This window comes from Drosophila grimshawi, unplaced genomic scaffold (assembly GCF_018153295.1).
Source record: "Drosophila grimshawi isolate 15287-2541.00 unplaced genomic scaffold, ASM1815329v1 contig_311, whole genome shotgun sequence".
In the NCBI taxonomy this organism is placed as follows: Eukaryota; Metazoa; Arthropoda; class Insecta; order Diptera; family Drosophilidae; genus Drosophila; species Drosophila grimshawi.
The window spans coordinates 1,111,967-1,135,662 of NW_025063098.1; the positions used below are offsets into that span (position 1 = coordinate 1,111,967).

General features: G+C 38.8%; 1 protein-coding gene across 1 annotated transcript; it reads left to right on the forward strand.

Annotated features, from left to right (window-relative positions):
- Positions 1-22,477: 22,477 nt before the first annotated feature.
- LOC6563054 lies at positions 22,478-23,329 on the forward strand. Its single transcript, XM_001990674.2, has one exon. The coding sequence runs from the start codon at positions 22,478-22,480 to the stop codon at positions 23,327-23,329; it is 852 nt and encodes a 283-aa protein (XP_001990710.2).
- The last annotated feature ends 367 nt before the right edge of the window (positions 23,330-23,696 follow it).

Here is a 23,696-nt window from a genome sequence, read left to right on the forward strand (position 1 = left end):
TTTTTTTATGCATTGTGTCTATTGATTATTCAAATTAGTTCAAACCATTTAAAACCATCAGACTAAATCAGTGGAAAGAAATTCCTAAATGGAAAACTTCGAAAATGATGTGAGCTGTTCGATTGCGATCAGTAAGAGAGTTGTTCCTCATTGTTTTCGAAGAACTTAGTTTGAATATAAAATAGACAAATATGTGTGCATATTTGAATATTAAGTTGCATTTATTTGAATTTACTTCCGGCAGTCAGAGTTTAAGCTGTGACACATCTCTTTGGTTTAGTCATGCCAACTATTTGATCTTATTTGGCTCTAAGCTTTTCGTTTCTTTTTTATTTTCTTTTGTTTTATGAGTCGCTTCAACATAGTTTTCTGAGCTAAATGCACAGTCACAGAACTATCTTCCTTACAATTCCTGATTGAATTCGATGCGATTGCGCCTGAACTTGCGTTTCCTGTGCTCCTGTGCACTATCGTCCCCGCTGCACCTATGTCCATGTCCTCGTTGCACAATTGACTATTTATGCCGGCCCCGCGGGGCAGCAAAAGTGGAAATGGAAGTTGTAGCATTGGAAAATGTTGCAACTAGGATATCAAAATGTGCATATGAAAGTTATTTCCACACGTAATAGGATACGGAAACTCTGACGATACGTTTTACGATATCCTTTTTGCCAACCCGCTATGAATATGATACCAGGCAACTATATACATTATGCACAAGAAAGAGAGATTGAGAGAAAGAGAGGGAGAGTGAAAGAGTGAAAGAGGCAGATGTTTTTCGTCATTCAATACATATGGAATGCTTGATGGGCTTACCTTGGAACGCCCAGCTACGTTGACTATTTCCGCTAGAGCTTCCGTCCGGCTGGCTTACGCTGCCAGTAGTTACAGTAGATGCTGCAAGTGGGGGCGTGGCATTGGCATTGGCCAGCAACTGCACAACTGTGGAACTGTCGAACTGTGCAACTGTGCAACTGGGTAAAGTGTGCTCCATGTGTCCGCTGTCAAATTTGAAAATTATTCAACTTGCTCAACTTGCAAGTAGAGCATGAAATACACCTAAAAACGGGAAGCATCCACGCCGTTTGCAGGTGTAAGAAATAGATAGTTGCCTTCAGCTAGAGGGTACAGATACAGATGGCTTCAGTTGGCGCTAACGAAACGTGGCAAAAACTTATTGTGGCAAGCAGACAATTGCAGGTTGGCAACTGAAACATTTCAAATGTGGCGCTGCTTCATCTCAATCCCAGTCAATCGACTGCAGCGAATTGAATGCTTCGCTGCTTTTGCAACTGCAACGTCATGTGCGTCACTGATTCGCTCGACGCCCCCTGAACTAACAACTGTCAGTGACATATACCTCCCCAGGCCATAAAAACGCAGTGACAAGCAGCGAGCGAGCAGCGACGCTGCCAATTTTGTTTTAGCTTGTCCAATATTCCTGGGCATTGTCATGTAGTCTGCTTAAAAAAATCCATAAGGGAAGTTCCTGCGAACGCTTTGATTGACCATTGAAATTGCACGTCAGCGTTGCAGCCAGTGTTGGCCACGTGGCGTATGAGTTATGTTCAAGACGTGCAGCCTTGACGCACACAATCTGCTCTATAGAAATCAGTGTGTGTCTGTGTGTGTACTCGTGATTGAGGGCAGTTCAATGGTTATTTAAATCATAGATATTCACAAACTAAATTTTCACTTCGTTTACTCACGTTCTTATAAATGAATCACAATCAATGTGATATGATTTTTGAGTTTTAGTTAAATTAAATACTCAAGGATATGTATAGAATATCACATTGCAAATCCTATCTTAAATATTCTATTGATTTTTGTCTGCATTAAATTCAAATAGAAATGCATTTGGTTAAATATCGAATATTCTTTTTCATTTATAAATTCAATTTTTGCTACGATTAAAGCCTCAACGAGTTTTAAAATGTGCTACTGTGGAGCACCACAGACAAATGGTGCTGCCCTCACAGCGTCAAAGACAGAAAACCGCAGATGATGTTAATCTGTTTGCTTTGGCACTCGCATAAATCAAAAACATAGATTGCATATACATATATGCTAATGCAGCAACAAAATACTATCAACTAGCTGGGTGGAAGCTGTAGACGCACAGGTGTCAAGATCAAAATAAAACAAATGAAGCCAGCTACAATAATAGCAAAAACAACAAATACATGAGGAATAGCAACGATAGCAACAACGATAGTCAAACTGGGAACCCGCTTAGTAATTCCGGCTGCCACATGCAAAATTAAGCTGGCCTTAAGCGTGCCCCAGAGAGAAAGAAGCCCATCATAGTGTGCACATATGTACTTATATAATCGCACTTGCTGCAGACAATAGTGTGTGTAGATTTACATAAAACAACATCGCGGCCCTTTAGGCGACTGAACGTGTCTTTACTTGATGTAATAAGCAGGAGACTTTGGGACTTGTTTTTTGACGGCAACAACAGCAACAGAAACAACAGCTGCAGCTGAAAATGGGAAATAAAGAATCAGGCGAGCCGCTGAAAAGTATACAATGGCAAATCAGACCCACGAGTGCAGACCCTAAGCAAATTACATTCAAAGTGTGGCAATGTGGCAATGAAGCAACTGGCATTCGCGCAACTGCTTGAGCATGAGCCCCACTTACAATGCATGGCTTGAAGCCTCTGATATAATGGAAATTGTAAATATATGTTGCATATATTTCTGCACAGGACTCATTAAGTAGCAGTAAGTTTGCTGTTGCGTGTGCGGAACTATGACACAAATATTTATGCAACTCATATGAATCAACAGACTCGCGGAATGGCAAACAAACAAACAAACAGAAACTGCGATAGATGTTGTTAAGTAGCTCGAGTTTTCCGTAGCACCCTTGGCCGCGCACCCAGCTTTCCACCCCAAGTGTTGATGCTGAAAAGTTAATGAGCTGCCACAGCAAAGGATATACCCACAAGAGGGGAGCGCAATTGAAGGCCAAGATGAAACGCTTAGGTGCTACCCTGACACACACACACACGCACACACACACACACGCACACACACACACACACTTGCATACACACACACATACTTACACAAACATGAATATGCTTGAGTGTTTGTATGAGCGAGTCTTAATTATAATTATATTTATTTTGCCTACTAATTTCCATTGATAATCTTGGTTCATTTTATTTAAATATCAATAATAAAACAGTTGAAACTTCTATATTAATATTATAAGCGATTTGTTCTTAATCATTTTACAAAATGAAGTTCATGATTCTAGCCAGGTGAGTTGCTAACTTCATTGCTTAGTAAATTACAATATATTTCTATACGAGTTGAATTCGAAACTAGACATTTAATAAGCAGAAAACAATCTAAATTGCATTTGCCCTTGGCTAGCATATTTTATAATTGCGTTCATTTAGAGGTACAAAATTGTTGACTTCAAATTTGTTTAACTTTTTCCATCAACGTTGCGTTAAAACCACTGAAACTAAATATGGTTAAAACAATGCTTTGCCAGAAAATATAATGAGAGTGGCTGCAGTGGAAGCGTTATTAAAATTATGGCAGGTAAGTATTTAAACGGACAGCGTAAAAAAGTATGTTTTGCCATTGTGTTTTTTTTAGTTCTTTAATTATTATAATAAAATGATTTTGGTCGTTTTCCGTTGTTTAACCAGCGATATTTTTGTGTTAATGGCAACTGAAAAGTTAAATTGCAATCTGAAAGTATTTCAACATTTTAGATAATTCAAAAACGTAGTTTGCTTTTGCGTAATATTTTAATCGACATGTGTTTATCCCACAAATGTATCTGTAGGACAATATGTGCATCTTCATTCTACTTGAAATTGTTATTTGTCGTTGTATATTTGCAGTGCAGCAAAGCGTATGCTTTACCTTAGCCCAGATAAGAGCTGGGCGATATGTCAAACATTGTGGTAGCTATTGTTTATGTAGACCCTTCTGCCAGCCTGTTTGCTTGGCTGCCTGTCTCTGTGTTTGTCTATCAGTATCTATCGCCTGGCAACCTGCTCTCTCATTGTTCTGTTTATTTTAAGTCAATTGCAAAGCAGCAAATTAAATACACTTGAAATAATCTTTAACAGTCTGCCATTTATTACACAGAGCGGCACAGCAACACTTGCACACAGACAGCAGCTGAGATGCGATTGTTGCCATCAGTTCAAGCTTGGCTAAACCCCAAGACAATATTAAATGGTAAACCTCTTACCTGTGGCAAGCTGTTTCTAATTTAATCACTTATTTGTTTTCGATTCTATTTCAATTTTGAGCAGAAGCCGACAGATCTCCTCAGTTTGTTTAACCCAGCGTCAATTGACTGCTTTGCATATTAAGTAGATTTATTTGCAACAGTTTAATTCTTAATGTATATAGCTCAGTTTCCATTTTCCAAAATTTGTTTAGTTAAAAATTGGATCACGAAAATACTATAATACGAATATCATTACTTATGCAACTCTTGAATATTTTATCTTTTTTTTTTGTCAATGAACCCGTCCAACTATTTGTCTGTCAAAGCCTTGAGCACATAAATAAAGCTGTCAATATTTAATAAACGTCCTTGTAGTTGAGAAAACAATTTGGTAGTTATACCACAGGGTTTGTATTGGGATCAGTTGCAGCGCAAAATCAATTGGTTTCCGCTTATTAATTTCAGATACATAAGCAGGAATCCACCAACAATCAGCGCCAATTTCATATAAGGTATATGGCCAGGGAATTCGAACAACTGTGCAAAAGTATGCAGAAAGTATAATACCCTTTAATACAATTTTCAATTTAGTTTGACCTTAGCAGTCTTCTTTTCGAATAGGGATTGCCTAATTTCCAGAGCCGTGATCTCGACCAAGGCAGCCTTTCTTTTATATATAAATAAATAATAACACATAATTTATATTTAAAAAAGTTTTTTTTATTTCTACATCTTGGACGAAGAGCAAATGAAGAGCTTAATTTAGGCCGAATGTTGCAGGTTGTATGCATAATAAACATGTATATTTTTGTTGCATCACCTTTGCCAATAAATTTACGTTCTGCGGCATGCTTTTGATTACAGGAAAAAAAAAAAACAGCAGTAGTAAAAAAAAAACACCGATGCTAAATTATTTTTACTTATGTATAATTAAATTTGCTTTTTTAGACGCTCTGTGATAAAAAAGTAAAAAATAAATAGTTTTCACAAAATGTAATTTTATTTGGAAAAGTCTGCCTTTTTTCAGCAAAAAAAAAAAAAAACTGGAAAAAATGTACAATGCTCTGCGGAAATGGGGAAATAAATGAATGTATTTTGCAAAGTTTATTCACCATTTTTTTGGTACTATACACAAACTGTTGTGAATTATTGAGATGAATACAAACGGCTGGAAAATGTTGCAATCAGAATAGATTCAATGAGATAAATGGTCGCTTTAATAGCTAACCATTAATTATAATTTATTATTATCAAATATTAATAAAGGAGTTTGATCTAATAGCCGATATAGTCAATGTGCTTAAGGGCAGATTAAACAACAAAGCATTTACACGCTGCATTGAGCACAAATTGTGTGGCCATGCCACATATGCGTGTGTGTGTGTGTGTGTGTTAGTGTGTGTATGTATAAGCCGCGTCAATGTGTGAGCCAAGGCATGTCTTGAGCTTTCTCCCGTCCTTGGCTGTATCTATGTTGCGTGGATGTATGTGCGCAAATTCGTCTCACGTTCAACAAAATGGGGAAACGTGTAGGTCGGTTTACGGAAATGTGAATTCGATGTCTTCAAAAACAGCTTTTTAAATAGCGTAACCCGCGCGCACTCTCACACACGCACACCCACACGCACACACCAAGTCAGCTGCCAAGAGGTTGCCACAAACGTAAGCTGCAGCAAAAACAAGAACAACTGCAGCAGGTGGAGCGATATTCGCAGTTGAAAAACGAATCTAGTCTGGGCAAAGAAGTAGCTCAGAGTAATGAATATTTAATGCGAAGCGCTTCCAGAGTCCTGTTCAACTCATTTGCTGTAACCACAAGGACTTTTCTGCTTACTGTTGCCTCGCTTTGCCTTCCCCTATTCTTTCTTTTTCTTTTTGGCAGAGAGAGAGAGAGAGCGGGAGAGAGAGAGAGAAAACAGCCAAACGAAAATTGGTTTTAAATTGATTTACCATAAGCGCATTTTTTGTTGTTGTAGGAAAACCAACGACAATGAACAAAGAAAAAGTAAAGAAGCAGAAAAAGAAGTGGCAGCAGCAGCAGCAGTAGCAGCAGCAGCAGCAGCAGCGTAAAGTATGTGCAGCTCTCGTAAGCTGCCCCCTTTCATTTGTACCCATTAAGCTGCCATAAAACTGTTAGCTGCCACATCGCTCTCTCTCTCTCTCTCTCTCTCTCTCTCTCTCGTTGTTGCTCTCTCTCTTTTTGCAGCTGTCTGGCGATCTCACTCACTCTAATCTGTATGCACATCAGCAAATTAGAACAAATCGTTTTGCCATTGCAGTTGATTTGATGCTTAAGCATTGCCGTTGCTGCTGCTGCCACTTCAATTGCAGCGTTCTGGTCGCGCCACAAAGTATGCAACAATTTATATTCAGCGTCGTACATGTTCATTACAACTGCGTGCGCTGCACTCGCGATACGTGTCGCTGCTTAATTGCACCCACCCGGACAACGGTCCGGCAGCAATTAGAAGACAACGACAACTAGCAGAGAAAGACAACAACGACGACGTCGACGACAACGACAGTGACAAAGGCAGTGTTGGGAACAATAAAGAGGGAAAAAAATGTCACTCAACCACATGACATTTAACAGTTGACAACACGCACACAAAGAACTTCACACACACACACACAGAAGCACACACACTCACACACACACACACACTCACACACTCACACACACACACACCTGTCTATCTCCTGCATTCTTTGTCAGCCTGGTTTTACTTGCATTTCATTGCTGAAAACTATTGTTAATGTCATTCTAACTGCTGATGCTTTTAGGCCACGCCTGCTCTGAACCAAGTAAATTTTTTTGTTTTTTGTTTTTTGCATGTTTGTCAGTTGTTTTTGTCGCCATTGCTGCAGCTGCTACTGCTGAGCGCTAGTCATTAAAACTTTAACAGTTTTATGGTGGCAATGGCATTCTGACATTTAAGCTTCAGCTGCCCTTTTGTTGCCCTGCAACCTTTCATATATTCCGGTGTGTGTTCGAGTCTGTGTATTTGAGTGTATGTTAGGTGTCTCGTGAATATGCGAAAAAGAACAACATGAAATTACCATGAAAAACACGACAGGCAACTCAAAATGAAATTTTCAGTCTCTCAGCTTTCACTTGTACTGCTCCTGTTTCGTTTCTTTTTGTTTTTTTTTTCTCTTTTTGTTGTTTTTTTTTCTTTTTGTTAGCTCACTTCTCTGTCGGAATGTGACAAATTAAAATACTAAAAACAATTTACAAAAAAATACTAAACGCAAGCAGGACTAAAGAGCGTCAGTTGTCATGTCCTTTCACCATCTAAGCACTTTTATTACACTTGTTTCATACAGCTATTGTGAAGGTTTTCTCTGATATATACCATATATACACATACATTATATATATATATATAATAACAATAAATGACTTTAGTTACCATTGACTTATGTACATAATATATACTCTTGAAATTAGGTCTAAGCTAGAATAATACATTTGAAAGAGTTTTAATATAATTTGAATTAAATTTTTCAACATTTTAATGGTACCCTTGAATATTTAATGGCACCCTTGAAACAGTGTCCCTAATCGAAAACCCATCTATTTAATTTCTTATGCCCATTAGGATTTGTTTGTTTTGTTTTTTTTTTTGTTTGTTTGTTCATTTTTGCTTTCTAATTAATTATAAATGAACGGCTTGCGTGCATTTTCTTTTATTTATGCCTTTCAGTGAAAATTTTTTCATGGTATTTCATATGATCAAATTACTTTTACAACCGCAGAAATGGCTGCAGAAGACAAGTGCCACCAGCGATACCACCAACACCACTAAGCCGCTTACTGTTAACAGACGAAAGGAGTTTTCTTCAACACTTCGCGCAGTATGTGTGTGGTTGTGTGTGTGTGTGTGTGTGTGTGGATGTTGAGTGGGTAGGTGTGTGACATTTGGCCTTGGTCGCCAAGGCGTATACGTAACATCTTGTTTCTTTTATACATTTTTTATATGTGCTTGTGCTATATGTGCTGTATGTGCTTAAGAGCTGAGCTGGAGAGGGTGTTGGTTTATTTAAAGGGGCTGGCAGGGGTATATGAAGTGGTAGGGCTTTAGACCGAAATCCGCTTAATGCGCGCATAAAAAATGGCAACAGCGACGAATGTCGGGTGCGCAAGGGCAAAGTCCCAAACTTGATAAAATGTAAAATTATCGCACATTCATTGTTATTGTTTTTTCGCTTGGCTGTTGTTTTTTTTTTCCTTCCTTCTTCTTCATCACTCTTCTCGCTTTTCTTAGCTGATGCCTGCGACGAGTGGCATCAGCGCCGGGCTTTAGGTTAAGTAAGCCAACTCAAACACGCAGCTAAACACACGAAATCAAACTTGAAGAATTACGTTGATTTGCCTTAAAGTATGCGACAGAAAACGGCGGGACCACGCAACCAATACCGACTTACCAAGAACGCTCGCAGGCAAAATATATACACACACCCACACAAACAAACACACACACAACAAATTTGCGACAACGGAAATTTTGCAGCACACGCAATGCATGAAAAAGGAAAGGAAAATGTAAGAAATGGCACGGAAATGGGACCTCTTTAATGCCTGCCAGTTAGATTTTATATATTATTTTATTTTATTTTATTTCATTTTCGTTTTATTTTTATGTGCTGCGCCAATGGAATAACAACAACTATGTTTGAGCCAAATGAAAGTGATCGACTTGAAGATACCAATTAAAAACCATTCACATTTAATTTGTTGATATGTAAAAATGCACCAAACATTCACCGAGTGTTGGATCTCTTTGATCATTACTCGGTCATCGCAAATGTACAATTCCTATTTATGTTCATAAATTTGTATGAGCTCAAATGTATTTAAATTGCCTGAGCTGCCTTTTCATCTTCGACAGGGTATAAAAACAAAACCTCGAAAGTCAAGCATGTAAATTTTTTTTCTTTTTCCTTTGTTTTTTTTTGCTGTGTATTGCGATTTGCTTTGACGTTTTTTGTTCTTCTTTATTTTGGCGTTGGTTTTGTATTGGCTACACTAAATCACTTTAAAAATTAGCATAATCCGGTGAGTAAATAAAAATAAGTGAACCTCGCTGACATGCCAAATTCAGATCTGAATGGGCCATGAGCTTGAATTCGTTTCTTGGTCAATCGAAATCGCAATCGCATAAGAAGTGAACAAATTGCAGTGCATCAAGTGGAAGAGAAGCGTACGATGCGAATGTGGATTTGGCTGGAGAGTGTTTTAAATAATACTGACTTCCCGTGGATGTGGAATATAATTTTGGCCAGGGACTTAGGTCACTTAGTGTAGATGGCTAGTCAAAAGTATTCCTCATGAAGGAAATTGAACATCATTTTGGTTTGATTGGAATTAGTTGCTTAAATTTATCGATTTTTTTCCGTTTGCTTTACGTATTTGCTCATTTTGTTTTTGCGCGCTTTCAGTTGTCAATTCCCGATGCCGTTTGTTGCCAACCCTGCGAATACTTGTTTTTGTCTTGTATGTCTTTTATGGCGCGGAAAACCCTTTTGCGCAAATTCGTTTTGCTTGAGTTATGCAAATCGCGCACTGAAGCGACAGATAAAAGCATATTGATCAATTAGGCAGAAGTTGTTTATGTATTCGAAAGATTTTTTGTTAGTCAACAACAACCGTTCTACTTAACGAGGCCGTTCGGATACAGAGTCTAAGCCCTGCCCTACTTTGTATCATATTTTTGATTTATTAAGTTTTCCCTGTGGCCCGCTCTTAATTCAAAACCAAATCTAACGCTACAATCTATACAATCCAACCAAAAAGCGTCATAAATATGTTTTGAGTCAGCAGGTAGACAGCAGCAGCAGAAGCAGCAAAAAAAAAAATTGAAACTAATATTGGGTGCAGGAAGAGAGCAATCCACAAGATAGATGATTGTATACACGAATTGAGCAGCGGCTGAAAATCTTTTGTTATTTACAGAATCAAACAACAATGTTCGCAAAATGTGTTTTGCTATCGTTTATATAACACTGCCTCACAGGGTTGGGGGTTTAAGAGAGAGAGACAGAGAGAGAGAGAGAGAGAGAGGGAGAGGGAGCTCTACCTCGTCTGCTGATTGATGATATGCTTCAGACGAGCTATGCAAAAAATGCAACAAACCAGAAACTAAAACTACAATTTTTCAACCAAAATGGTAAATTAAGACGAGCAAATATACATGCACAAACTAACAGTATACACCCACACACACACACACACACACACACACCCACACACACACACAGTTCAGGGAATGGGGATGCTGTCACGACTGACGAGCTTATGGGGTAAATGCAGAAAACGACAAGAGCAACAATTGCAACCATTTAACATTTGCTTCAACGCATGGGGATTTATTTGAAAATTCAATCTAATGTCTTTCGTTTTTCACTTACTACCTTCAAAGTGCAATTCTGTGCATTTTAAAACAGCACTTCAGATGTTAATCTTCAAGCCATAATATATAGATGGAAATGTGAACAATTGGGTCGTTGGCTGCTTTATGAATCGAACGAACTCTGTTGCATTTAGTAAATGGTTTGGGATCTATCCTCTCCTCATAATGTAAGCAGCAATCCGTAAACAGAATGTGATATAAAAAAGGGTATCCATCAGTGACTTAGTCGCTACCATTATAAACTTGGTAAATCCGGATTTGGTTTCTCTTATTTCTGAAATTTGCAAGTCACAAATGGCAAATAACCGAATGGGGTTTGGCTCCAGCTGATGCTGATGCTGCTGGCTCCTGCGGAAAATATAACTAGTTTTCATTTTTTACTCGAACCTTTATTATAATGCAGATTTCAATTTAATTTGTTGTTGTTCGTCGTGCTCGCTTTTTTAGCTTTTTCAGCTTTAGCATGAACCCAAAATACACATTCACACAAAAGAAACTCAATTAAAATTGAATAAATTTCCATGCTGTTGGGAATAATTACGAATTTCAATTTCTTTGCCGCAGGATCCAAAAAGCAAAGGCAACACCCAACAATAAAGCCAACTGCCAGTCAGCCACGAAGCCAGCTTAACAGCAAAGAAAACTTTTTGCCGGTCCAACTGGCGCAGGTCTTCTCCATCAGATTGCCATGGTTGCTACGCTTGCTACTCGTGGCAACCGTTGACAAGCCGAATGCCTCAAAGACATTAAAGACCACCCACCCATTGGCTCAAACCGACTTACAAAGCGAAATTGTGTGCTGTGGCTTTGCGAACGAATTATTGGCAAGTCTTGAGTATAGTTCTTAAATAGTAAATAGTAAATACATTAAAGAAAATAAAACAAGAATACATATCTATATATATATACATATATATTTTCTATTGAATGTACAGAGAAAGTGCAGAAATTTGCTGAGAAACAGACTGATTCATGCTCAAACTCAGCTAAGAGCTCTGGCATATTTGGACGAAAACTTCCATTTGGAACATCTCTGGTTAAAAGGGAATCCTTTTGACTGATTCGAACAACAAACTGGCAAAATGGCACAATTATATAAATTAAATAAATTGTATTAAGGTGTTTTTATCCTTTGTATTTGGCTTAAAGTCATTTTCAAAAATCTATATATTCTATATATGATATTCGATAGAGGTGTTTTTCGTATATGAATATCGAATGGCCTGAATGGAATACTTATGTGGTATACTTATCCAAAATTCCAGGAAGGCAATCATATACACATTTCTCTTTTACAAAACAAAATATTCTCAATTATAATGTCGTAGCCAAATAATGCTTCTCAAAAATCAGGAATTAACATAAAAAATAATAAAATAAACATCAAATCAAATTCAACACAGAATAGAACAATAAATACTAGAAAATGTACAAAACTCAGCAGCCGAATTTGACTAAGGCTTAAGTTAGATGCTTGGATGAAAACTATGCTCATATTTCTACAGCACAGCCACAGTTTTCCGTAAGTTTCTTTTGCAAAGCTGGGAAATGCGTCCTCGGGATGACAGTTTAAAGATGCCTTTGCTGACAGGCAACTAATCAAGCAAACAAATACCCACCACAGGTTCTGCTCTATTCTTCATCTCGGAGTAGTCTCTGCAGAATACTGTCATGACAACTGCAGAGCCAAAAGCCCATGCATAGAAATTTTGAGCTGTTAGATAACGCGACGAGCACGCCCAACATTATTAATTTTAAACGCCTGCTGTGAGTGGGACCCACAGACAGCAGGTGGCCGAGTGTCGACGAGCAGAGAGATACAGAGACTAGTCGAGTGACAGGGGCACACGCACAGGCACAGGGACTGGCACGGACAGAGGCAGAGATGGAAGGCGGGAGGAGATGGGAGGTGGACAAAAGAGTGAGAAAAACAGGTTTCTTTATATTCTAGTACTCATTCATAAATTTCAAGTTATAAGCGTGCGAAAATTGTACAAGTATTTCAATTTAATTATGAACTGTGTCCCTGGCGCAAAGACAAAGCCAGCAAGGCGATTGTAACCGCGACGGCTCTGAATGTGATGCTCCTGTGCCACTAAAGTCTCAATGATAAATGGTATATTCTGCAGTAGTACAGCAAAACACACAGAGATAAAACACAGCGAGAAAGAGAAAGAGAGAGAGAGAGAGAAAGAGAGAGAGAGAGAGAGATGGAAGCATTGGTAACATTAGTTTAGGACGCATAGAAAATACTTGTGCTGAACTTAACTTTTATCTTTTTCTGGCTCACAGTTCACACACATACATATATGCCACTGCTCGTACTCGCATATATATTTTTCATATAAAGGATTTTACCTGCACGCCATTACTCAAACACACACACACACACATGCAGACACACACACACGGGTGGGAAAGGGTTACAGCTGGAGTGTTCCACCCATTACCCACATCCGGTTAAGAGACGAGCGTGCGACGCTCAAAGAAAACGCCCCGCTGCATGCAACAATGTGCAAGTCAAGTTGAACAGCGTTGCCCCATCCTGCGACTGGCTACTGACTGCGAGTCCTTTCTCTCTCTCTGCAATAGCAACAACAACAATCAGCAGCAGTAGCAGCAGAAGCAGAAGCAGAAGCAGAAGCAGAAGCAGAAGCAGAAGCAGCTTGACTTTCCACCTCGATGCAATTTACTGTAAAATTGCAGGCTGGCGTTTATTTAGCTCCGCTTTCCTCGTCCTTCACACAGCTGCTGATTGGCATAGACGGATTTACTTGGCAGCTATGCTAAGCAAATACCACGTCACGTAGCAATATACGTAATACGTAATGTTATTCAAATATGAACTTTGCATTTTTGACAAAATATTTCAAATGGAAATTAAGGTGATTTTTGATTCACTGCACTATCCATTAAGACACATTTGGTCTATGTATTTTAGTTACAATCGCAAGACTCATTGCCTGCTTCCATATTATCAATGGAAGGATAAATGCCAAACATTTGTACATAAACATACGCAAGCTGTACTCTTAATATTATCTTGCTGTCACACACCTTCTAGCTAACACTTTGTGATACCCATCTGAAACCACCCCATGCTTAAAGTTAGTTTAATTATTTCCGAATGTGCTTGGGGGCCCAAAACATCATTAGAACTGTCACAAATCAAATAGATATAAATAAACTGTTTAGACAGAGCAACAGTGATGTGATATTATAGTAGTTTGCCAGCACTGGCAAATAACATAGCATTGATCAAATGATATCAAACAACATGTGTTGGCTTTATACATAACCCAATTATGTACTCCAATCTGATGGGTACGCAGTTTGCCAAAGAGAGAGAGAGAGAGAGAGAGCGAGAGAGAGAGAGAGAGAGAGAGAGGGAGAGATAAAGAGAGGCTGAGTCTGAGATTGGCAACAGTGGCACAGGTTATGCCATTAAATTGCAATTCCTTTCGATTTGCGCTACGTGCCTTGCCCATTTATCATACACTTGCTCTCTCTCTCTCTTTCTCTTCATCCCTTTCTCGCACTCTAGCCCTCCTGTGTGTTGTGTGTGTGCTGTGTGTGTCTGTGCTATATGCAATCTTCCAGCTTTATGCGCTTTAATCTGTATCGTGTACTTGACACAAATATCATAGGAAAACAACAACAACAACAGGAAGAGAAAACAGCAAGCAGAGCTTTATGTACACACTCAGCCACACACACACACACACACACACACACACACGCAGGCCAACCGGTACGCAGACAGCTGCACTTTGCATAAAAGTAAAGGCGAATGCATGAAAATGAACGTAACGCATATGCCCAAGTTGGTTGCTGCATAAATCTAGCGCTGAAATGTATGCAGCACATTTATATGTGCGCACAGTGAAAACAATGCCAGGTGGCAGCAAGCGGAAACAGGCAGCCAAAAGAAGTCAACTGCAGGTAAGGCAAGCGACACAACTTGCAGCTTGGCAGCCAGCGCAACCAGCCAGCTATATATTTATACAAAAAAAGAAAGCAGCAAAAAAATAAAACAGCGAACGGGAAAAGTGCAACGTTGCCTCCTTTATTAATTCTAAATCATGGCTGCATGCTGCAAACCGGAAAACAAGCAAAAGAAAAGCAAAGAAAATAAAGAAGAGAAAACACGAAGTGCGCAAAGAGTATTGCATACATTTAAAGGCCAACGAGTGCCAAACGGAAATAATTTAAAATAATTTCTCTGCCAGACCCTCAACTGATGAAGCCGCCACTTAAGGGTGCCGCAGCTGCCTCTTGCTACTTAGTCTGTACCATTAACATTGCGATTGGCATGGAGTTCAATGTGCCACTGAATATAAGCCGGAAGCATTAATGCTCTCTCGTCTGGCAAATGCCTGCCCAGATATGCATTTGTGGCAGCCACTCAACACTCAGTGCAACCGACTTTTGCGCCATCACGTGCGCAGGGCCCAACAACTATGCGACAGCTTAAAACAAAATGTATTCATACAATACACACACAAATATATATACATATGTACATATGTATATAGACACACTTGCTGAGCCCTGCGTTGGCATTAATGGCGAAAAGAGCAAAACGGTTGGACGTGCCTCTGCCTAGGCCACAGAAAACGGTATAGAAGAGAATAGGATAGTTGAGAGCAAAACAGAGCAGACAGTGGAAACCAGCAAACAACTAACCACAGTTGTGGCATCAGCGACAACAACAACAACAACAACAGTAACAACAACAACAGTTGCACGTAAGAAATCCCTTTGTGTACGCTGCGTATGAGTAATGTGCGGCTTCTTAGCTGCTCTGTTTCTGTTCCTCGTAGCTTGCAGCAGTTGCTGGCCATAGTAGTTTGTTGCCAAGTAGTTTTCAATTAGCTTAGCCCTGACAACCAGCTTCACTCACACATCCACACACACACACACACGCGCGCACAGAGAGCGCAACGCTGAGTGCTTTTCACACACACACACACACACAATCTTTCTTTTTTCCTTTTTTCTTACTTGTATATATATATTTCTCGCCGTTCCATCTCACTTACGCTCTTTACCTTTATACAGTTGTGGTTCTTTTTGCTGCTGAAAGCACATCAAGTTGCTTAGTGCACCATTTTCACAACAACAAAAAACAGAAGTGATCAACACAAAAAAGAAAAATAAAAAAATAAGATAGAGTCTATTAGATGATCCAATGGAGGCTGGTCAACCGATAGGATATCGGGCAGTGCTGGGGGGAACACGTCAATCCCATGGACTGCGCATTTGTTTTCATCGGCAATTGGCAAGTGAAAGCTTTTAGCAGAAATTGTGCACGGCAATCACTCAAATGCCAAATCGGTCTGTTGCCGGAATGGTTGTCTGTCTGTCTGTCTGTCTGTCTGTCTGTCTGTCTGTCTGTTCGTCGTCCAATGCCTCTTAAGCCGCTGCAGCTGAAATTTGTTGCACATTTTTTTTGTTTTGCAAGGATACATTTGCTTGACCAACAAGCTAGTAAAAACAATCTATTTGTATTTTTGAAAGTTGTTAACAAAATGCTAACTTTAAATCAAAATCTTAATAAAAGTTTCAAATAATAAAAGTTATCAAAAATACACAAACAAAATTAAAAATCAAAATCAGCCGCTGCAATTACTAAAAAAAAAACTGATTGAAAACATAAGTTTCGAAGTGATTATTATAAAATAATAATGAAAGCATGAAAAGAAAATATTGAAGACCATTTTTAAAAGCAATAATGTACTTAGCTGAAATGGCTTGAAATGCACATTTAAAATTAAAAAAGGGACTGTGGGAGACTTATAATATTCAAGAAAAAATAATCTTTACTATTTTTTACAAGTTTTCTCCTGGGAAATATTAAGCTTAATATAATAATTTAAATACATAATATTTATAAATTTTATTTTTAAATATATCTATAAATACTTTGCATTTTTTAAATATTTTATTTAAACATAATATATAAATAATATTCATATTAGGGTATTTGAAATGCATTGCCAACCGAATGCTGTTGGTTTGGCTCACCTGTTTCGCCAGGTCGAATAATTTCCGAATTGTTAGGCAGATTACTTTAAGCACTTCAGGCGAAACGACTGCGGCAGTTAAATATTGCATTACTCGAATGTGTGCTACCCCCCAATGTGGCATATGCATACATTGATGTACTGGGGCTGTAAAATTGTAATGTACTGCAGAGTCTGATTGCGGTGGGGTCTTGCAGAGCTGGCCAAATTAAATTTTCGGCTAACCCAATCAGCCGAATGACGGCCAAAAAGAGTATACATCAATATTTGTGATTATTTGAACAGCGCGTTTCGGGTTCAATTGACTCGATTGACTCGAGACTGGTTGCTGGTTGCTGGTTGGGCAGGCGTCTCCCAACACTTTGATGGCGCTTTATTAATAAAGCCGCAGGACTGCTCAGTTCAGCTCGGTCCAGTCCCCAATTCTCAGTTCCCAGTCAAGGGCAATTTTTTTCATAAATTTATAACCAAAAGCCATAACGAATGGCACCCATCGCCTTCGTCCTTGACAGCAAGCATACATATATACATACAGCATAAGAAATTGGAGGCCGGTTTGGCAAATGTTTTATTGCGTACATAAATTGCAATTAGGCCCAGCGCCTGCCGGGACGAATGCGCTCCGCGCACACGCCGAGACGCACTGCCCGACACGATAGGACCCGCCGGAGTCCGGCAGGACCCGCAGGGACACGCATGTGTGCGCCCAGGGAGAGCCGCAGTATGACGAACTGCCTTCGCATCGTTTTGGTGGGTTAACAAAACATCAATTGGCTTATTAATGTTTGCGGCTGAACAGTTGCTGCTTCTGCTGCTGCTGCTGCTGCTGCTGCTGCTGCTGCTGCTGCTGCTGCTGCTGCTGCAAAGACAACATCATAATCACCATCGACTCGACGGGCAACGCGTGCGTCCAATTGGCGCCCGGGGCACATGGCCTCATTGGACTCGCCTCCTTGGGACAGTCACGCCTGTGTTTAATGTGAAATTATGGCTTTAATGTGCTGGCAAATGTCAAGCCGAATTTTTATAACAAATGTACGTTTGTGTGTGTGTAAGTATGTGTGTGTGTGTGTGTATCTGTGTTCACAAATTGGCTGCCTCATCGCGTATTTTAATTTCCTTTGCGCAAAGAGTTTAGCATCAGTCTGACGAAGACGCATCTTGGCCCATAAAATGCAAACTGCTTTGGAGTTGACTCAATTAGCTTCTGATGTCGACTCCATTGGGAGTAAAAAAAAGCATCCACTAATTAGCTCGTTTTGAATACATATGTATCTATATTGTTTTTTCAAGCACACATTTAAAATTTAATAAATATGAGATTAAAATTAATTTCAGCTGTGTTGAAATTATAATACAATTTTTGAATTAAAGCAATCAATAAGCAATCAATTGAATAAAAAGGCAAACGTCATTTGAATATTATTTCATGTTAAGAGTGGAAAATTATTTCTTACAAAAATAATACTATTATTACGTACAAATTCATAAAATATTATATAAATTCTAGGCTTGTTTGCCAATCAAATTTTAAATTGCAATTCAATTTTTTATAAATTGGTTTCAGCAAACTTTGAGTAGAAATTTAACAGAAAAGTATTAAGTACTTAACATAATTTCGAGGCAATTAACACAATTTTTTAAGCTTTTAAATTTTATATTGGCCACAAACTCACAGATATTTGATTTAATGAAATACAGATAGCTTTTCTTAATTACCGTTAAAATGTTGAACAACAAGCACAAGTTGAATGCCAATTTGATTGATTAACCACGAGTGTGTATGTGTGTGTGTGTATGTGTGTGTGTGTGTGTGTGTGTAGTAAGAATGTGTGTGGCAGCAGTTCAAAAGTCGCAGAGGAAGATGCAACGTTTTTATATTCTCCGGCTCCTCGGATATGTATGTGTGTGTGTGTGTGTTTGTGTATGTTCTGGGTTTTCTTTCTTGCTGAAAGGCGAACGTAATGTAAAAACATTTAAGGTTTCAATTAAGCAAAATCCCAAAAGTAAAAAAAATAACGAAAATAAAAAAGAAACCCTAAGGGCCGCCGCACAATGAGCCAAAGGCAAGAAATGCGACCAAAAGCGAGACAAAGGGTATGAGGGTATGAGGTAGTTAACCGAGGGCAGTCGCTAGAAATATTTTAAGTAATCAATTTGGGTCTGCGAAATAATATATATACATATACATATACATATATACATACATCTATACATATATACATATACATATATATATGTATAGTTAAGCGTTGACCAAGCCTTTGGCTCGGACCTTCAGCACGTCCATTCTGTTGCCTCATTTTTAAACTAAGGGAAAAAAATTATTGAGCTTACGTGCAGCATGACAAACGATGGCTGCAGACTTTTTCTGGGTATGTGTGTGTGTGTGTGTGCTTGGGGTCAACAGGCAAATCCTTCCATCAAATGTCAAAGTTTAGACTGTAACGTCCACTTGAGTTATATTGAGATTTATTGTGCTAACAAAAAGAACTGGAAAACGTAAGGCTATAAAAGGTTTCTTTGCTCCTCCCCGCCCTTAATCATACGTATCATTAATTATGATCACAGTGCTTTGGACACTGTCGTTGTTTATTTGTCCAGCAATACGCCCGCGGCAATTTATGCGACAAGTTTTCGTAGGCGTCAGCTTGCCATTCAATTTCAATTTCAGTTTCAGTTGGCGTTGCAACTGCAGTTACAGTCTTTTATAAAGTTCATTCAAGAAACGCCACTTTTCAAAGGCTGACTGGCTGCTAGCCAATTGTGCCAGCTACCAGCTACAAGCCAGTCCCTCCTAACATAATAGAGAACTACTTACACTTTCTTTCTCTCAAACCTATACACCCCCTTGGGCACCCACAGACTCTGCAGAAGCCAACACATTATGGCTGTAAACTAAAGCTGCCAGTTGTTTTGACACTTTTGGCCCAAACGAAAAGTTGCAGGCGACACAAACAGTAGGCTCTTGCCTCGACTGCCAAGTAATTTTCTTTAAAGGGAATGAAATTGATAATTTTTATATAAAAAACTGGCCGTTAATTAAAAAATATGCACTTGTAACAGTCGCCAGTTTCCACGAAAATATTTTCAAAAATACCTAAAGTCAACGACCCTATCGATCTATTCATAAGAAAAGCTTTCAAATGCCCACTTTCAGATATGAGATTATAAGTACCCATCTTGGGAGAGTGATACTTTCAGTTATCGTGAAAAAATCAGCACAAATTGATTTTGGGAACACATTTGTTTGTAATCTGTATCTCTGCGTGCTGAAATGGTATCCTGATTACGGGCCTGGCCAACTTTTGCAGCTCTTTTCGCCGGCTGAGTTGTTGGTCTTCTTTTTATCTTATCGAAATTTTGCGTTGTGTTTGGGCTTTGTCTGGTTGTTTGTCGCAGTTATAGCTGTTATTTTGTTATCCACTTCTGCTTAACCCAGTTCCAGTCCCAGTTCCAGTTTCAGTTTCAGTTACAGTTACAGTTCTCTGCATTTTATTATCTGAATACTCTCACAATGCGAAACGAAACTTTGCAATGTAAATTAAATGCCGATGCCGCCAACTTTTTGCTGACATTTTTTTTTGGGCTGCCGCGTTGACTAACCTACAAAAATGTACTTGCATAAAAAAACAAATATATATATAAATATATATATATAAAATACAGAATGTTTTTTTTTACTGTTACCACGGAGCCAACAAATAAATGTGGTTTAAACATGACAATCCGCTGTGGGCCGTTGGCTCGTTATCACCAAATATTTTTGCACACGAAATGAGCGAATAAATAAACTGCGGTACAAAATGCGAGAGGCGTGAGCTCCACTCAGTAGCCCCAAAATATACAGATGAGGACGACTGGCAGGAGCATGGCATGGCTGGGATGGATGGGTGGTGGGTGAACGGGTGGAGCGTTGTCGGTGTGCAAATAATGTTGCCTACCTTGCGGCACGAGACAAATAAGCGAGCGGCTTGGTTGGCATTTGGTTGATGGGCAGGTCGCTTGGGCGACTGACCGTTTATGGTCCTCACTTTTTTGTGCTCCTGTTTGACAAATAAAACGTGAAATGTCAGAGCGCAAAAAAGAGAGTAACCAATAAAAGCTTAATTAACTGTTTATGGCCATGGCATGTTAACAGTCCCAAAAAACAAAAAACAAACAAAAAACAAAAAAACAAAAACATAACGCGCCAACGAGCACACACTCCACAGTCATTAATTTGCGGTTGGAGAGTTCGAGAACTGGAGCAATGGTATCCTCGGATTGACTCGGATACGTGCTTAAGGGCGTTAAGGGAAATTAGCTGACGTTGCGGCACAACATGACCAACAAAAAAAATAAATAAGGCTTACGCAAATATAAACTGCAAATCCTGTTCAGAAAAAAACACAAACTAGTTAGTACCATAAATTCAACTGCGTCTCTATCGAAAAGCAAATCACAATCTCGACTTCAGGCAGTTTGAAAGCAGCCCACAAATATGTAGTAAATAAGAAAAGGTATTTAAATTAATTTGAATATTTAATGATTCGGTAATTAGGAGACCAAATAAATGTCCAAATGTTTATTTTGATAGCATAAAATATTATTATAATAATACATATATAAATGCATTTTCGTAGTTTCGTCGCCCAAAGTATTGTTGAATTTTCGACTATGTGAAAACATAACAGGCCATTCAATTTTTGATATTATGACATTACTTACTATATACCGGAAACTAAAGATATATTTCTAGAACTTTACACAGACATATCGAATCTTTTATTTGTTTTTTTTTTCTGAGAAAAAATTACGCAAGTCATTGAAATTTAAGTTGGAAACATTAATAAACAATGTCTGATATTTCCAACTCGACCGCTAATCCTGATAAAGTGCCGGCAATTGACGGTTTGGAGAAGTCGCTCACTTCCGAGCACTTATCGGATATATTCATCATTCCGTCTTTCGACTCATGCGAATCTTTCGAAACCATATCTAAAGCATTGAAGAGTCGTTTGAAAAGCGATTCGACGAAGAATCTAAATAGGAACATCAAGGATTTCGAAGCGATGTTTGGGAATTCAGTATCAAATGAAATCTGAGACAGCAGCCAAAAGCACACACTCCACGGCCTCAGCCACAATCAAATTAGTTGTAGTTGGAAAGTTTGGCAATTGTTCTAAGACAAAAGGTCACTAATTAATTGGATCCATTATTGCAAATAAGAATTCCACAATCGAATTGATGCAAGTAGCCCAAATATGTGAGCATGAAAAGCCCATTCATGAAGTAAGACAAACAAAATTATTTGTACCATCAAGAAAACATTTGTATAACTGTCTATATAAATTATTAAACTCTGTAATTCTGTTTTAAATCGAACAAAATTAGTCAACATTCCACAAAATAAATACTTGTACAAATGAAAATATTTTTTGAATTTAATTTATTTGCATTAATCAGTAGCCAAACGTGTACCAACATTTTAAAAGCGGTACTTTCAGTATTAATTTAACGTATATATAGGAAAAATTAGAAATTTCGAATTTGGGAAATATATTTTGCAAAATGATGTGTTTCCAGCTCGTATAGTCCACGAAGATTACGCATTTAAGCAATACAGGGCTAAAAGTTTATCAAGAAAAAACGTAGTAGGCCAATACTCAATAGGCTCTTTCCATGGCTTACTTCAAAAATATTTTCTACTACAAAACAAATTCATTACTTGAACTTTGCACAGAACAGAACAAATCTTGTAGTCGTTTTGAAAAAAGAAAATAAAGACTTTTGGAATAATCTTGTAGTTAAATTTTGATTGTGTAAACGATTTCGGTGCAGACAATGTCTGAAATTCCTACCTCGACCGTCACGACCGACATCATGCCATCAACTGATACGTATGGAATCGGTGATAGATGCTTGGAGAAGCCACTCAGTCCGTGCAATTCCCCGTTAAATGTATCGGATATATCCGCCGCCTCATCATTAACCTCATGCGAATCGTTCAGAACCATATGTAGGGCATGGAAGAACCGCTTAGAAAGTGAGTCGATGTCGAAATTAGACAGGAATATAAATGACTTGGAAGCGAAGGTAGAAAATTATACATCAAAGCTAGATGTGAGCATGCACGTCAGTGAAGAAGAATTAACGGAAATAGCCCGAAGTCTATCGATGTGCGTCGTAATGGAGAGCCGGTCTCTGCAACTCACGGACAGCAGCGAGGAAGAAAACATGCCAGGCGGGGCAAGCAACTGTCAGCGACGCTTCCTTGAGCCCCAGGAGATTCGTGAAGCGTTTGATACCTTTCGGCAGTTCGATGTAAATGGAGACAATTTTATTGAGCTGTCCGAGCTCAAGATGGCTCTGGAGAAGCTATCTGTGCCACAGACTCATTTATCAGCAAAACAACTAATGGCGGAAATCGCTGGGCCGCACTCGCCAAAGTTGAGTTTCTGTCAGTTTCTATTTACCTACGCAGCGATACTGCAGGAGAGTACTTCAAATGCCATTGAACTGAATCAATCTCTGGTGGAAAGCGTTACTCCACTAGAATCCGACAATGTTTCCAAGGAGGCTGTTAGCAATGTGAAACGTTTCTTTGAGGCAAGGGTGGCACAGCAATCATCAGAGCCAAATCCAAATTCAGCCAATAAAGAAGACAGTTCCAAGAACACAGTCCTGGATATATAGAATATAATTTCTTCTCAAATATCCTCTGATTAAGACCGACTTCTTCAAATAATATACACTTTGTTTGTAGCCTTTGCATTTCAAAATTGGTAGTGCTATTTAAATTACTTTGACCTTGCGCCAATGCAAGTATCCATAAATCACGTTTCAATAAAACAAAACGAACAACTTAAGTGTCCAATCAAAGGTAATTGCCATCGCCTGTTTTCGGGCGCAAACATAACAGAACGCAAATATTTTGCACCCACAAGAGGAGTTGCTCACCTTTCAACCTGCCCCTTTTTTTTTTGTGGATTACTATGTAGCTAAAGCGAAATGGGCTCCACACACGCCAACTGCCAACTGCCAACTGCCAACTGCCAACTGC

Excerpts from the sequence above, each read along its gene's own strand:
- LOC6563054 (XM_001990674.2), top strand. The coding sequence starts at position 22,478 with ATGTCTGAAATTCCTACCTCGACCGTCACGACCGACATCATGCCATCA.